This window comes from Sminthopsis crassicaudata, chromosome 1 (genome assembly GCF_048593235.1).
Source record: "Sminthopsis crassicaudata isolate SCR6 chromosome 1, ASM4859323v1, whole genome shotgun sequence".
NCBI lineage: Eukaryota > Metazoa > Chordata > Mammalia > Dasyuromorphia > Dasyuridae > Sminthopsis > Sminthopsis crassicaudata.
This window is the reverse complement of record NC_133617.1, coordinates 78,465,633-78,483,574: the sequence shown is the minus strand read 5'-3', so window position 1 is coordinate 78,483,574 and position 17,942 is coordinate 78,465,633. Positions and strand designations below refer to the sequence as shown.

General features: G+C 37.1%; 1 protein-coding gene across 2 annotated transcripts in view; it reads right to left on the bottom strand.

The window, feature by feature from the left end:
• Positions 1-17,942, bottom strand: part of ZC3H3 (zinc finger CCCH-type containing 3) — a 509,307-nt gene that overhangs the window by 270,299 nt on the left and 221,066 nt on the right. For both annotated transcript variants that reach the window (XM_074263935.1, XM_074263942.1), the window contains exon 4: positions 4,677-4,830. In XM_074263935.1, the coding sequence (XP_074120036.1) occupies positions 4,677-4,830 (154 nt within the window). The remainder of the gene's footprint in view (positions 1-4,676; positions 4,831-17,942) is intronic.

Below are 17,942 nucleotides of genomic sequence, written 5' to 3'. Positions count from 1 at the left end.
TTGTTGTTTTTTTTCCTTTTAAGTAATGGGCAGTGAGGGACAGATATTTGAAAGCAACAGTGATTTTAGAGGACATAGATAAATCATTTAATAATTTGGGTATTGTTGTTATTGTTGTTGTCTTAAAATGCATACAACTAAGCTTCCTATTACTGGAAACTTTCACATGAAGACTAGATAACTACTTATCAGGTATGTTTTAGAAAGGATATCTATTCAAAGAGAGGCTGAACTAAAAGACCACTGAAATCCTTTCAAACTCTGATATTCTATGTTTCCATAACTTATTTCCACAGTCTCAATCATATTAAAATTAAGTGTGCTAACTCAAAAGAAGACTATGAAAAGACAATCTTACTCTATCCATTTGCTAAGGTGAGAGGTCCACAAATGTATTCACGATGCCAATATTTTTGAGTTTTTTGTTATGTATTGATCAGTTATGCTCATTTTTTTCCTCTTTTATTTTTTTTTTAATCTTAAAAAATACCATTTGATATATGGCATAGTTCTCTGAAAGGGGGAAGTGAGACATATACTATGGCAATATAAAAAAATACAAAATATATCAATATAAATTTATTTTTTTTCCTTTTTACCCTTTTCTGCTTCTCTTTTATTATTATTATAGCTTTTTATTTACAAGATATATGCATGGGTAATTTTTCAGCATTGACAGCTGCAAAACCTTTTGTTCCAATTTTTCCCTTCCCCCAGATGGCAGGTAGACCAATACATGTTAAATATGTTAAAGTATGTTAAAAACAATATATGTATACATATCCATATAGTTATTTTGCTGCACAAAAAGAATCAGACTTTGAAATAGTGTACAATTAGCCTGTGAAGGAAATCCAAAATGCAGGCAGACAAAAATAGAGGGATTGGGAATTCTATGTAGTGGTTCATAGTTATCTCCCAGAGTTCTTTTGCTGGGTGTAGCTGGTTCGGTTCATTACTGCTCTATTGGAACTGATTTAGTTCATCTCATTGTTGAGAGGGCCATGTCCATCAGAATTGATCACATAATATAATGTTGTTGTTGAAGTATATAATGATCTCCTGGTCCTGCTCATATAAATTTAATCTAAAAAAAAATAATAATTATACATGCTACCAACTTGATTGCTATAGGAAACATTAACTAGGAAGTATGTGAAAGTTTGAGTGTATAAGACACATACAAGCTATTTTTTCTATCAGATGTAACTCCCTTAAATTGAATCTAAAGGTGTTTGTGGTCAAATTGCTGACCTTACCTGCTCTCTAAGTATATTATAAAAGGACCACTCAATATAGAAGATGAAAAAGTGGAGTATTAATATTATTTCAAGGAATGGGTAACTCAAAGGGTAAACCAGTTCATGATTTAGTGTGATTCCCATAAGAGACAGTACTTCCTAAACTTGACTCCATTATAGGAAGGTTGTCTTCCTGGATGGATCCTATCCTAACCACAAGGACTACCAGCATGATTTTCACCTTGAAACCAAACTAGAAATTAGGCTGAAGCTACAATTAGGTGACCAGGGAGAAAAATTACAAGAGAAGTGATTCCAAGGCATGTGGCCTCATTAGCAGGATCAATAGCGGAAGAAGAAATGAAAGGAGGAAAAACACACCCACCACCAAGAGTGGGCAGAGTGTCCACTTCTAGGCCCTGTCCTCTGGGTCAGATCAAAGCAGCTCTGTATGACCACACAAACATGGAGTCCTCTCCAACTGATTCTGACAGTCTATCAATGAAGCCCAGTGACGCCTGGCTGCCACACCTACAACAAAGACCCAGAAAAGGGGGTGCAGTCAGGCCCAGGCAAGCCCAATCCCCACAGCCCCAATCCCCAGGATTTTCCAGAGAGAAGGTAGGTAAAGTAAAAAGTAAAGAAGAATAAGAAGGAATGAAAAGCTCTAGTGGCTACTCTGATCTTTGGGACAATATATCAAGATTATCCTATAGGCAAATGAGTTTCAGGTGCTAACAGACATGACACCCAAAGAAAAGCATACTGCGTGTGGGGCTGCTCTAGGGCTTTAGGCAAAATATTACAGTAAAAAGGATATGTAGGCAGGCAAGGGACTTGCCATGGGGCCCTGAAACACCACCCGAGATAAGGGGGAGGAATGAGAGTAAGAATCAATAAATCTTAACCTCATTCACAATGATCTGGAGCTCTTATTAAGTAAATTAATTTAAGTTAATTTAACTCGATCATGACTCCCGATCACAGTGATTTAGTGAGGGGGAAATTGCATTAGGAAAGGCCATGCTCACTAGATAGAAGAACGGAAGAAAATTAGATCCACTTAGCAATGTGAATTAATATGGAAATAGCAGGTGTAAATTTAACCTTATCGAGAGAGTGAAAATTATCTTCATAAATTTGTAGAAATAGCCCCCAAGTTGCTTATAAATCTATTTAAAACAAAAATATTACAAAAAGTGCAGTAAAATTAATTTAAAATATACTTCTAGCTATTGCCTCCAGAAAAGTCAGCAGCAGGGTGAAGTTTAATACAATCCCACAGCAAAGAGATTAGCCCTAAGAACCAATGACCTCCTTTGAGACTCATCACTTGTAGACTATCCTTTACTAGCATTAGACAAGCAGTTTGGGAAGCTTTCTATCTACACCCTTCTACCCCTATTCAAACCCTAAGTACCCACTTTGGATTCTTTCACTCAGGAGTTCTGCTCACAAGTCATGGTTCTTGGACCATTTAAATCTCAGCATAAATACTACTGATGGAAGAATGAGCAATGGCCAGGGAAAGAAAAGTTGCCCTATCTACCTACAACACTAGAAGTACCTACTTGTGAACGATTACTTTGAAGCCTAAAGTGAACAAACTGACTTCACAGGCTCAAATGACCACATTCAAATTTTTAGGGAAAAGATACCTGAAGGATTCTTTAAACCAAGGATTCCAAACATGGGATCCATGATCTTCACCCCCACCAAATATTTTGATAACTATATTTCAATAGAACTCATTACCTTTGTAATCCTATATATTTTAATCTCTGCACTTAAGACCATTAATCTGAGAAAGGGCTCATGAGTTTCACCAGACTGCCTAAGAAGTCCTTGATGCAAAATGTTTCTAAAAAGCCCTTGCTTTACAGGGGACTTGGGATCCACAGTTTGGATAAATCAAGCTACAATCAACCCAATTGCCACAGAGGTAGCTGTTGTATTACTCCAGGTCTAAATTTAGCAATGGCTGGTCCAAAATAGACATTATCCAGGTTACTGAATAGAACAGGATACAAATGTAATCAAAATTATTTGAAATAATAACTTTCCAGGTTGGGTGCGAATTATCAACCAAAGGACAAAGGGAAATCCATAATACTACATACCAAATATACTACATATAAATTTCACCCAAGCTAATAGCACAACTGAGGAAGGAAGTGAATTTGTTTTGTCCATATTTCATATTTCTTCCCCATATAGCAAACCTAGAAGACTATGATGGTGGTAGACCCTAATTCTACAATCAGGAATTATCACTTCTTTCCCCCACCATTTTCCATTAATAAGAGATCTCTCACCCAGCAGACCTTCAAAGAAACTCAAAAGATTCAGGCTCTGGTCTAAAACAAAAGCTGTAGTAAAACCTGCAAGTATGGAAGCAGCATCCTCAGGGAAATCTATTTGCTGCCCTGTTATGATATGATATAGAAAAAGGAAATCTCTAGATCAGGAAGAAATTCTCAATGAATTGTCTAACAAAAATCAAAGGTTGGAGTTCTCCTCAGAACCAGACAAGACCTTTAAGAGTTAATGAGACTAACTTGCCTCCTAACTATAAACTATTCTGTCACACACTCACACAGCATAAATTTGAAAAGTAAAGTGTGGGAAAGGGCTTTCTATTCTTTTACTCTAATCCTCAGCTGCTAAGATTTAGACAGGCAGGTGCACATTCAGTTTGCCTCATTTTCTTTTAGCACCAATTGAGGGGATTTGTTCTCTATTTTAAGTATTTCCAAATAGTACCAGAGTGAAGATTTAAAGAGTACACAGAGTATGGACCCCTGAAAGCAATGGAGAAATGGCTGGGACGGCAGAGGGGTGGAGGGATGCAGGGATGGAGAAGAGAAACCTGATTATATTTTCATTAAATATCTATATTAATTGATCACAGAAATGGTTGGCCATATGGACTTCAAGAAATGATGACTATGCCCAAGTTTCTTCAATTTTTCTTTGTAATGTGATCTTTGGAGAGAACAAGTAAAGGGTAAGGAAGGAGAAAAGATAGAAATACCAAAGGAAAATCTTCTTATGATTTCATCAGGGACTATTCCATAGGGGTAAAAGTTCTTTTCTCCCTTCCTATCCTTGATCAGCTATAGGGAATTGCCACTCTTGAATAGCGCCAGCACCCCCAACCCACTAGCCTGCTAATAGGATTACTAATGAGAGTCTTTTTAAAAAAATATATTTAGTGTAGAAACTGCTAAATAAACAGAAAAATGAAGCAATTCTCTAGCTAATGAACTGTAAAGTTTAAAAAGTTCCCCATATGGTCTGCTCAGAGTCAAAATATTTTTGGCACCTGGGGCCCAGTTTTCCCTCTTCCCTAGAGATGATCAGGATAGTACTTTGTTATGATTCTGAAGAAAAATGAGTGAATAAAAACATCAGTTTGGTACTCAGTTCTCTTACCTGGATGCTGCAAGCCGCCTGGCTCTCCATGTTGAACTGGGAATGTTGAAAGGTGGAACACTGAATGGAGATGGAAAATTCTTCTTCACTATCCTATAACGGGTCTTAATCACTTTGTTGGATGGAGAAGTCCGTAAGGCATGTAAGCTTGTTGCTGGAGAAAAAAGCAGACAGGCCAGGCCAATGTCAAAAAAAAAAAAGGGGGGGAGGAGAGGAATTCCAGAGGAAAATGCACAGAGGAGTCCCATCTGACAGTTCATTTCAATCAATCAGCAAATATTTATTAAGCATTTACTAAGTACTAGGCACTGTGCACTGGGAATAAAAATAAAAAGCAAAACAGTCCCTGCCTTCAGGAAGCTTACATTCTAATGGACATGGATATATACAAATACATGTAAAGTACATATACATATAACCTCAAAGTTTAAGGTACTGATATAATTTGGGAAAATGAGAAAGGACTGTTAAAAAATTAGCTTTTGAGCTAAGGTTTCAAGAAAATCAGGGATTCTTGAAAGAAAAGCACACTAAGCATGGGAATCAGCCACTACAAAGGCACGGAGATGGGAGATGGAGCATACTTTGTAAGTAATGGCAATTGAGACAAGCTAGGAAGCTAAGTACCATAGTGGATAGAAAACTAGTTTTAGAATTAAGAAGATCAGAATTAGAATTTGACCCTAACACTTTATGCCCATGTGTGTGTCTATAGAAATTGTTTAATCTTTCTGTACGTCCTTATCTCTTATCTCCTCTAGCTCTAAATATATGATCTTATGCCTAAATCATAGTTAGCATGTAAAAGAAGACTGGAAAAATAGGAAGGGAACAGGTTGTGAAGAGATGCAAGTTACAAAAAGAGAAGTCTATATTTGATCTTAGAGGTAATAGGGAGCTAAAGGTGTTTATGAAGTGGGAGGGGAATGGAAAGTAGAAAGGAAAAGGGGAAGATGATGCTTTAGAAAAATTATTTTGGGAACTATGTGAAGGATCTACTGGAGATTTAAGAAAGAACAATTAAGAGGATATTAAGAGGTGATAAGGATTGAAGTCAGGGTATTGGTCTCATGAATGAGTAGATGGAATGGAATATGGAGAGAGATGCTGTGAGGCTAGAAATGATAAGATTAGGCAATGGATTGGTAATTCACAATGGATAGTGATGTTGAAAATAATAAAGAATTGTTAAGGTGAGGAGAAAGATGATGTTTTGGATACACTTAGTTTGAGATGTATGAAGAGTAAATGAAGTATTTAGTAAGTGCTACCATGCTTCAAGCACTGTGATAATGGTTGGACACAAATAGAAAAGCAAAAAGCATCCCTAACCACCAGGAGCCTATATTTCAATGGGAGAGATAATAAGTAAGGGAGAGTGGTAGACAGGGAGGCGGTATTTTAGCTTGGAAAGTTATCGGGATGATGAGTGAAACCACAAGAAAATACATTGAAGGGATTTTAGAGACAATACCAGTACTGATTTGACTATTGTTCCAAAACTCAAAAGATTGAGAAAGAGGACAGCACAAGGGAAGATGGTTAGCTGAAGCTAGCTGAGTTTAATAGTGGTCCACAAGAGGCACTAATCAATCAAAACAATAGGGCCCCAGGGCTCCTAGAAATGAAAGAGATAACCTCCAGAGCATGGTCTCTGGCCCAGGTAGGACATATAAATGTACACTGTGAGTCAGGTACTGTGCTAAGTGTTTTACAAATAATATTCCATTTGATATACATGACAATTCTAAGAGAGAGATAATATTTTCCCTCTTTTAGAGCTGAAGAAACGGAGGCCAGCAGAGGTTAAGTGATTTTCCCAGGATCACAAAGTTACTAAAAGTTTGAGGCCAGATCTGAATTTGATATGGAGCTATCCCTTGTAAGAAAGTCTAAAATTGGATATATAAATCTGAAAGTCATCTGAATAGACTGGATAATTGAAATCACAGAAGTCAATGAGATTATCAACTAAAAGATTAAAGAGAAAAAAACAGAAGAGAGCCCAAAAGTACTTGGGGAAAACCTCCTCAGTTAGCAGAGATTGAGCTGAGAATAAATGTAAAGTTTTATATGTACAAAAAATTAATTCTACAAATATAAAGTGGGAAAGCCATGAAGAGATACCAATTTTTCCATGGTAACCAAAAAATTAGAGCAATCATTAGGAAGGGCTTAACTCAGAGGAATCGAAAGGTGATAATTCCACAGGTTCTTTGTCAAATCTTATCTTCATGTTAGATTTCTTTTGGGGCATCTGGTTATAGAAGGACACTAGATAAACGAGAGTATCTGACAAGAACAACTAATTCAGTGAATGGCTGGGTGTCTAAGTAAAGATCAGTTCTGAGCACATTTAGCCTGAAGAAAAAAGACAACTAAGGGAGAGAGAAAGGAGGGAGGAAGGGAGAAAAATATGGAACACAAGGTTTTGCAAGGCTGAATGTTGAAAACTATCTTTGCATATGTTTTGGAAAAATAAAAAACATAAAAAAAGAAAGAAAAGAAAAAAAGACTTGAGAGGGGCATGACTGTTAATGTTCAGTTACATGATAGACTAATATGTGAAGGAGAATTTAGACTTTTTCTGTTTGGCCCCAGAAGACATAATTAACAGCAATGAGTGGAAGTTGCAGATTTTAAGTTTAAAATAAGGATAAACTTCCTAACAATGAGAACTGTCCAAAAGTTAGATGGCTTGGTTAAAGAGGTGAAAGGTTCTGACTCCTTGAGGGTCTTCAAGCAGAAACTAAATGACCACTTGTCTAGTATGTTTTTGCAGGAAATTTTTCGTATATGAGCTGAACTAAACTGTCACCAAGGTCCACCTTTCTAACTCCCAAATTCTGTGATTCTGTGAAGATGAAGGATTGAGAAAAAGTCCCTGGATTTAGCAATGAAGGGAGTATAACTTTGGACAGAAAATTTTCAGTTGAATGATAAAGTAGAAAGACTGAAGAGCTTTTAGAAGAAAGCTGGAAGTAGAACCATTAATTGACAGGCAGATTTTTTTCTAGGAATTGAGCTGAAAAGGGGAGAAGATATATAGGATAAGAACTAGCAATGATGGGAGGACCTAATGAATACATTTTAGGGATAGAGGGAGATTTGAGAGCAATTGTGGACAATCAATAAACATTTAATTAAGCGTCTATTATATGTCGGACACCATTCTAAATTCTGAAGACACAAAAAAATTAAAAGACAGCCTCTGCTGTTGAGAAGGCCACAGGCTAAGAAAACAATAGATAAAGGGAGACTAAAAATCAGTGGAAAGGAATGAGAGTAGGGACAAAAGGTTGGCCTTGGCAAGGAGAAGGACCCATCTCTTCATCAAAGACTTAAGAAAGATGAAGAAGGGGCAGCTTTCTGATAATAGCCTTAGTTTATTCAGTGAAGCCTGAGGCAAGTTCTCAGGTGAAGAACAGGTAGAAAAAGTTCTGTAGGAGGCCTGAGGAGAGGAGTACATTTGCCATAGACCCTGTAGCTAGTGGAACAGGAAATCCATGGTGAAGGATGAGATAGGACTGCCTTGTCATCTTAAGGGCTCAGCTGAAATTAGATAAACTTCCAGTGAACATAGGCAGCATAGTTTTTATGGTTTTATCCAGCTCCATTTGTCAGCATGTGAGAAGAGTGGCACAGATATGATTGGCAATAGGAATAAATGGAACAAGGGATTCAAGAGTCAAGATCATGTAAGAGGAGAACTTGCTAACTAAAGGAAAAAGATTGGGGAGAGTATGACCAGAGCAAGGGTGATGGCTTGAAAAGGTACTGGGGGAGGGGAGGAGAGGGTATTTGGAGGAACAGCAAGGAAGAAAAACAGTGTTGGAATTGTAAGATATATAGAGAGATGGAACAATGAGATAAAATAAGTTTTCATTTTTTGAAACAAGTGTAAGACACCCCTGTCAGTAGCTTAAGTGGAGTGAAGGGTTAGGTCATAGTACTTATGTACAATGGGAAGTTAGAATACTGAGAAAAACTTAAACATATAAAGTATGAATACAGGATTTGGGGCAGAGAGAGAAACTGAGTCAAGCACTGAATTATGGAGAAAGAAAGGAAGGTCCTGACTTTCAGTCTCCTTCCCAAGTCAGTGGAGAAGGTTTTTCTGCTCCCAGGAAAAGGTATCTCTCACTTCAACCACTGAATCAGAAGACTGGGGACTATATAATATCATTATAATTATGATGGAAGAGGTAGATTCGGCCAGAGGACGATTCCTCCAATTAATTTTTATTTAATACTCACTGATCTTTTAAGATGCTGCCCTAGAAGGAAAGTTTGAACACAGCTTTGGCCTGATAACAAATGGATGGCAATGGACAGGTGGAAATGCTAAGTCTTGCTCTTAGTCAATTATTAAATAAGAATTTTTGAAGTCAAAGTAATTCCATCCTCTCCCAAGACTTAAGATAAAGAAGTTTAGGATTTATCCAAAGGCTGACAGAATTCAAGTTAATTATGTACTATCAGAGCTGTAAGGTTCCTTAGAATAAAGAATAGACTATGAAAGCTAGGAAAAAACTAGAGATTATCTAATACAATCCAATAGGAGAGAAAAATGAAACTCAGAGAAGGAAAAAGATATGCCCAAGGTCAAAGAATTAGCATCCTGAGGTTGCTGAACCTGATCTTCTCTCAGCTAGGTGTGCTAGTGATGGGTAGAGACCTATCTGATAATTGGAGATAGAGATAAACTTCATAGGATAGAAGTATCTTTCTTTCATGGGGAAAAAGGATCAAAACCCAATCCTACTCAGAAAAAATTTATTCATTTAATCATTTTGGTTTTCATAATATTTTGCAGGGTGATCTACACAACTGCATTTTTCCCCCTTGCTTTACATTTCATGCAATTAACAGGGATCAGATTTGCCTGGGTAGTCCTCCACTTGATAGCCCGCAATTTCTCCATAGCTTCAAGGAACGTATCTAATTGCCTGACTTTCATAATATACAGCTATAACTACCCAGATAATTAAAGCTAACACTGCACGCAGAAACTTGAGTGCCAAGCTTCTAATAACAGATTTAAAAACCAAACGTTCCTGTTGGAAGCCCTCAGATTCAAATGACTATGTAAAGGCTTAGGGGGAGAGCCCAGCTCTGCCAACGAGATTTCACTTCTACCCAGTCAGTAAAGGATCATAATCACCAGCACCAATGGCAGCTGCTGCAATGTGGACTTGGGTCCTATGCAAACAGACTCAGACCATAGGGACACAGGCTATGATGACAGCAGGTGGTGTTAGGGTGGGCCCCCTGCCTTGGATTCACTTTTTTTGCCATCACAACATTATGTTTTGGTAGTGTCTCACACTCATTGGCTAGGGAGTTACAAGTGGAGAAATATGATAGCTGTCTGGAGCTGAAAATGCATGAGGCTCCTATGGGCACCAACACCTCAGAAATTCTCTCTATCACCTCAGTCAATATGGTGATCTTCCATAAAAACCACAGAATGCCAAAGCCAAAACTGAACCTAATTAACATTTAGCCTAGCCAAATCAACAGGAGAGATGAGGAAACTTTAAAAATCCAATTTGACCAAGTTCACATAGAAAACTAGTGGCAGAGTCTGATCTAACAAGTCTCTTAACTTCCTGTCCTTTCTCAAGGCAATATTTAACATATGTTTTGCCTCATACAATTACTTTATTGGGTAGTACATAATATGACAACTTACTGAGGATACTGAAATGATATAATCATTACACAAAAGATTCAATTAGATAAACCTCTTACAATCCTTGCAACTTTAGGCTTTGATGACTTATTCTGGGATTAGATTTAAGCAGTATATGCCCCTTTAGGACCACTGTGGCCCTACTTCTACATAAAGCCAATCACTACCAAACAAATATAATAATAATCATACTAAGTAAGTCTTTTGTTTACAATCAACTCTTGAGGTATGTACTGTAAATATTATTATTTCCATTTTACATATGAAGAAACTGAGTCTGAAAAAAATGGAACCACTATGCCTAGGAAATTGTAGAATCATCATTTTTGAACCCAGGTCTTTTGACTCTAAGTGGAGTTATTTTAAAAACTACACTATTTTAATCTCCAAAATAACATCTGATATTATTACTATTAATAATAATCACAATCACAATTGTAACGCCTTACATTTATATAGTGTTTTAAGATTTGCAAAGCATTAAATATGTTTTAACACATCTGACCCTCACAACAACCCTGTGAGGTAGGTATAATCATTATCTTCATTTTACATGGTCATATAATTATGAAGTGTCTATGGTTCATTCTAAGTGTTATAGTACCCTAGAACTTAATATTATTTGACTTAGGTCAAATTTGAACCTGGGTCTTCCTGATTCCAAGTCCAAAAGAGTTTAGACTCTGAACTATGTCTTTCAATAGGATCAAAATGCACAATGGCCATCATGATTGGAGTAGTTTAAGATGACCAATGACTCATAGGAGGTTCCTGTGCATATACAAATGGGAAGGAAGTAAAGGAGAATCATTTCTTTAATCAAGGAGGGAAAAGCTTTCCACCAAAAAGGCTTTGTTCTACTCTACATGCAGGGAAGCCTTCTCATTCTTCATTTTTAGTAACAGATTAATTTTATCTAAATTCCTTAAAATTGCCTTTAATATGCTCCACAACTCACACATGAGACCATGATCTCAGTAAGTTAGGTCCAGAAAGCCTAAGAAATTTGCCTGGTCTCCCAAGGAAGACAGGAGAAGGATTGGAACCTATTGATAGGAGCGATAAATCTTAGCTTATAGTCACAGACTCATATAATGTTAGAGCTAGAAAAGTCCTTAGAGATCATCCAGGTAAGGAGTTTCTAATCTGAAGTCCCTGAACCATATGCATAGATTTTGTGTATTGTATGTATATGTATGTATGTATTAAATTAAACACATATGTATATATATTATCACTGCAGGTGGGGAGGGAGTGTCTGTGATGGGAAAAACAAATCTTTATTTTCATTATTCACTAATTTAAATTTAACAATTCCTTCAATTATTTAAAAACATTATTCTGAGTAGTTGATAGGAACAACCAGACTGCCAAAGGGGTCATGACACAACAAAAGTTAAGAATTTATGATCTGTTTTTAAACATGAAGACACTGAGGCCCAAAGAAGATAGCACAGTTCCATAGAAAGAACATTAATTAATAAATTAATTAATTAGCTCTCTCCTTGATCCTTACTTGTAGGATTTTGTCTTAGGTCTTATCTCATCTGTGAAATGAAGCAATTGGGCTAGATAAAATCTAAAGTTGCTGACATTTCAAAATCCAAGATCCATAAATCCATGCCTTTTCACTGGCCATCCTCCATATTTGGAATGCTCTCCTTCCTCACTTCAACCTTTTAGTTTTCTCCATTTCCTTCAAGATTCAGCATTATTTCTACCTTCTGCAACAATCTTTCCCACTCTTTATCCCACCACTCTCAAATCTTCCACTGCCTTCCCTTTGATTTTACTCCCCATTTACACAATTTTATATGTACTCTGCATGTTATTTCCCTGTTTAGGGTAAATTCTCTGATAGCAGGTATTTTTGCCTTTCTTTACATCTCAGGCACTTATCACAATAACAGTGATTTTTGACTGTCACTTGATAAAAATGCAAAGGATCAAACAGAGGCCCTCACCTTGTTGGCATTGCACTAAGGAATTTAAATACCAAATCCCCTCTTCTCTCCATTTCTTCATTTCATATCATTCAGATGCCTTCTGCCATTACCTCCCCCTTTTATTTCAACTCATACAAAGAGATGGCCCTTCGCTTTACCAAGGCAAAACCCACAACAAGCACAGGCAGTATCATTTTAATCTATATCCTGCAGCAAACTGCTCTCTCTGGCATCCCCACTCTCACTTACCTTCAATTGCTTCCTGTCTAGTACTTCAATCCAGCTGCCTAAAAAAATGCCCACCGTTTCTCCAGCCTCAAAAAAACTATCACTTGATTTTTCTGTCTCAACTATCATTCTTTATTCTTTCTAACTTTTGTGGCTAAATGATTTGAGAAGGCAGTCTACAATAGATTTCTCCACTTCCTCTCTTCTCACTCTCTTCTAACTCCCTACAATCCATCTTCTGATTTCATCACTACCCAAACTGCTCTCTCTAAAGTTAACAATTATCTCCTATTTGCCAAATCCAATGCTCTTTTTGTCAGTCTTCATTTTCCTTGACTTCTTTGCAGCCCCTGATATTGTTGATTACCTTACATCACTGTGATATTCTCTTCTAGGTTAGGGGGGAAAATATAGTGGGCATATCAGAAAGATTGTAACCCAGAAGGGAATTAACTAACCTGCACTCTGAAGGGAGGGGCTGTGCCAAATTAACAAGTATAAAGCTTTTCTTGCTTCTGAGCTCAGCGCTCCCTCTTTCCCAAGAGCAGCGGGGCCCACTTCTGGCCAGAAACGTTAAGAGGATCCCTTAAGATTCTTCTTTAATAAATTTTCCTCGATATCTGATTTTCAATGTCAAGAGTCTAACACATGGTTCTCCATTTACCAATCTGACTATTCTTCATCTGCTTTTGCTAGCTCTTCATTCAGGCTACCAGTTAATTGTGGGCATCTGACAGGACTGTCCTGAACCCTCTTCACTTCTTCCTCTATCACATTTCACCTGGTGATCTCACCAGCTCTCTTAGTCTTAACTTAATGCTGATAATTCTCAAATTTTACACATTCTGCTCTAGACTCTTGGCTGACCGTTAGCTTGCTTCTCCAACTGCCTTTTGGTTATCTTAAACTAGATGTTCTACATAAATCTTAAAATCAACATGTACAAAACCGAAGTCATCTTTCCCCCTCCCAATTTCTTTATTCCTGTCAAAGACCCCTATGTCTTCCTAGGCCCATAACTAAAGAGTTATCCTGGGCTTCTCCCTACTTCATGCCTCCATATCTAGCCTGTTGCCAAGGTCTGTCAATTTCACCTTGATGGCACCTCTCAAATTTAAGCCTTTGTCCTCCAAGACTGCCACTACCCTGGGGAATCCATCACCACCTCTTGCCTGGACTACTGTAAGAAACTACGGGGTGGTCTGTATGCCTCAAGTCTTTCTTCATTAGAATCCATCTTCCATTCAGCCATCAGTGATTTTCCTAAAGCACAGGTCCAATTATGTCATTCCCATATTCAACTATTTCCTTATTACTTCCAGGATCAAACCACAAAATCTTTTTTCAAAATGCAGTCTTTCATAATTGATGAAGCACCCTAATGTTTTCAGTTTCCTTAAACCTTACTCCTACACACACACTCTTCCATCCAGTGACACTGGCCTTCTGGTTGTTTCTGAACAAGATACCTCATCTCTCAGGTCTGGGCATTTTTTCTGGTTATCTCCCCTCCCCTCATTCCCACCTCCTGGTATCCCTGGTTTCCTTCAAGTCTTACTAGTAGGATTGAGGAGAACTGCTTATAGAGGAATTCAGCTGCTTTCCCTTTGTTACTTGTTTGCATGTTTTCTCCCCCATTAGATTGTGAGCTCCTTGAGAACAGGGATTGTCTTTTGCCTTTCTTTGGATCTCCATCACTTAGTACAGTGCCCAACATGTAGTAGATGTTTAATAAAATACTGACTCTTTCCATTTAGTTATTCTACATTCATCTGATTGTACTATCTAGCCTATATCTCTCCATCTTGTTCATCATTTCTGCCTTGGCCAGAAACCCTGAGTGTCCTCCCCTCCCACATTTATTTATTTACTTAGATTTTCTTGGACTAGATAAAAGAGGAGATTCTCTGCCTCAACTCAAACCAGCCTCAATCACTGATTGGGCATTTGCCTCAGTCAAACAAAACCATAGAAGAAAAGAATCATCAAAAGGTTAGTTACACAATTTGATTGAAGCAAAGAGTATGTGAGAGGGAGTAATATGAGACTAGGCTAGAAATTTGGCCTAGAGGTAAATCAAAGAGAGTCTCCAATACTAGGAAAAGTATTTAGGAATTTATCCTCTAGATAAGAAGAAAATATTAAAAACTTTTGAGCATAAACTCAGCTGATCTTCAGAAAGATAATTAGTAATATGTGGAAGAGGTTGAACAGGAAGAAAGACCTGCTGGCAAATAACAGCAACAGGACAATCCAGAAGTAATGAGGATCTGAATTAAGATAAAAGCAATGGAAAAAGTAGACATGAAGCTACAGAAGCAAGAGACTCAAGTTAGATAAAGAACAGAACTTTAGTACCTAACTGCCTCTGAGAGGCAAAGGAAAAAAAATTAAAGTCAAAGATGATCCCAAAATTTCAGTGTTTGATGAAAAGACTTAGGGGGGAAAAAAAGCAAATTTGAGGGGGAACTGCTTATTCACCAGTTATGTAACTCCATTAAGGGTTGCCCGCCCTTCCCTTAGCAACATTAGCTAAGGTAAGATTCCCTGCTCTAAGTGTGCCTCTATTTCTCTATTTGGCAAAGCTATGCTCTTTCATAAACAAGTGAGTGTTTCAGATACAAAGAATGTACTTTGATGAAAAGAGCTGTCATTCAGAAAAAGATGTTATGTGTTGGAGGGCATATGTTTTCCCAGTTTTCTGGGACACTAATACATTATTGATGGAGTTGTGAACTGATCCAACCATTCTGGAGAGCAATTTGGAACTATGCTCAAAGGGCTATAAAACTGTGTATATCCTTTGACCCAGCAATGCCTCTTCTGGGCTTATATCCCAAAGAGATATTAAAGGAGGGAAAGGGACCCACATGTGCCAAAATGTTTGTGGCAGCCCTTTTTGTAGTGACAATAAACTGGAAAATGAATGGATGCCCATCAATTGGGGAATGGCTGAATAAATTATGGTATATGAATGTTATGGAATGTTATTATTCTGTAAGAAATGACCAGAAGGGTGATTTCAGAGGTCTGGAGAGACTTACATGAACTGATAGATACTCAGTGAAGTAGAACCAAGGGAACATTATGTACAGCAACAGCAAGATTATGTGATGATCAATACTGATGGACTCTTTTCAACAATGAGGTGATTCAGGCCATTTTCTAATAGACTTGTGATGGAGAGAGCCATTGGAATTAAGTGTGGATCACCACAAAGTATTTTCACTCTTTTTGTTGTTTGCTTGTTTTTTTTTCTCATTTTTTTCCCTTTTTGATCTGATTTTTCTTGTGCAACATGATAAATATGGAAATATGTATAGAAGAATTGTACACGTTTTATATATATTGGATTACATGCTGTCTAAGGGAGGGATGAGGGGAGGGAGAAAAATTTGGAACATGAGGTTTTGCAAGGGTGAATGCTGAAAACTATCTTTGCATTTTTGAGATTTTGAAATTTTTTGAAATTAAAAAGCTATTACAAAAAAAAAAAAAAGAGAGAGAGAGGGGGGGCTATCATTAAGGGAAATTTATACCCTTCAATTCCTTCTTTCCTGAACCTACTTTTAATAAAAGAAAGATTGGGGCAGCTAGGTGGCACAGTGGATAGAGCACCAGCCCTGAATTCAGGAGGACCCGAGTTCAAATTTGATCTCAGACACTTAACACTTCCTAGCTGTATGACTCTGGGGAAGTCACTTAACCCCAGCCTCAGGGAAAAAAAAAAAAAAAAAAAAAAAAAAAGGCAAGATTTTGACCCCTCACACTCCATAAAATACTCTGAAGGTGGCTTTTTAATCCAAAGCCTCGTCAGAGTCTAGACATTGTATGGAGCCTCAAGTTTCCTTTAGCTATACTTTCATTTGTGGTTTGGAAACCCTTCCCTTGATTAGAGATCTGAGAGATCTCAAATAGGGCCAGGATATGCCAGACCTAGATCAAAGAATCAGTAACTAATTGCCCCCTTAAACATCTTATTCAATCATAGAATTTGGAGTTTAAAGGAATCTTGGAAACTTAAAGGGGCTAACTACTTTGGCCCTGAAAGATGAAGGTGCATATCCAAAGTAACAAAGTAAAACAGCACATCAGGATTCAATTCAGTCATAAGTCATCCCATTCTAAATCCAGAGTCCTTTTCCATACACCTGAGTTTAATCTACCAAATGGCCTCTAGGTCCAAATTCAGTTGCATGTTCCAGATATTTGAGCCTTATTATCTGCCTGCCTGCTGTTTTGTCCTCCAGATCACTGGGCCTTACCATTTACATTGTCTGTGAACACCTAAACCTAAAAACACCTAGACTTTAGCTTTTGCTGCTTAATTTTTCCTCTCTATGTTCTCTTCACTTATTAGAATGTAATCTTGAGGACAAGGACTAACTTATTTTTATTTTCTTTTTTTGCATTCTAGTAGTTGACACATATAAGGAAAGCCTATGAAACTCACTTTGTTTGCTTCAGTTTCATCATCCATAAAATGAGCAGGAGAATAAAAGGGTAAACCAATACAATATCTTTGCCAAGAAAACTGCAAACAGGGTCATGAAGAGTTGGACTCAATTGAACCACCACCACCATAATAAAAGTCATTTAATGAAGGTTTTTTCTTTCTTTCATTCATCAAAAGCTTGTTTCTCTTTTTTCTTGTTTCACTTTTCCCCATGACTTAAGAGTTCAACCCAATGGTCTAGCCCTTTCAGGAATCAATATAATCCCACTGGAAGAAAGTTCCCCCTCCCACAGAGTGGAGGGGAAAAAAAGAATAGGGTAAACAAGTGCAACAAAAGTGAGCTCCATACTGTTCAAAATAATAGCTATATCCCATCCCACAAAGGCAAAATAGTGAGTTTCCTTGGCTTATGCAAATAACAATTGAACAAGTTCTAGAGATGGGAAGAAAATATAGAAAAATTTCTTGAATTCCAATACCATTGCCTTATTCCTCCATTTTAAAACCTGAAATAACTAATATAAAGCTGGTGGGATTTCTACTGAAACAAAATAAAAAGAAATCATTCGTTATCTAAAAACAATTTGAAATTAAACATTTATTCTAAACCAAGAACTTTAAAAGTTAAATATTCCCTCAAATTCTGAGTCAAGCAAATATCAATTCTCAATGTTTATGAAGCATTGCTATGCACCATAGGCCAAAATGATCTTTAATTTTATTTTATTATGCTTACATCCTTTTACTTATTAGAGCTCATTTACATCTCAGTTTATTCAATGAACAATACTTAAAGTCATAAAACAATACTTAAAAAATAGACAAACTTTGTGGACCAGTCAGCTCAAATATTATATATTCAATGGAGAGTTTATAGACTTCAACTTCTTCCCATACTTCAAAATTATCTTTTTTTCCTCATATAGTTGTACCACAGTTCT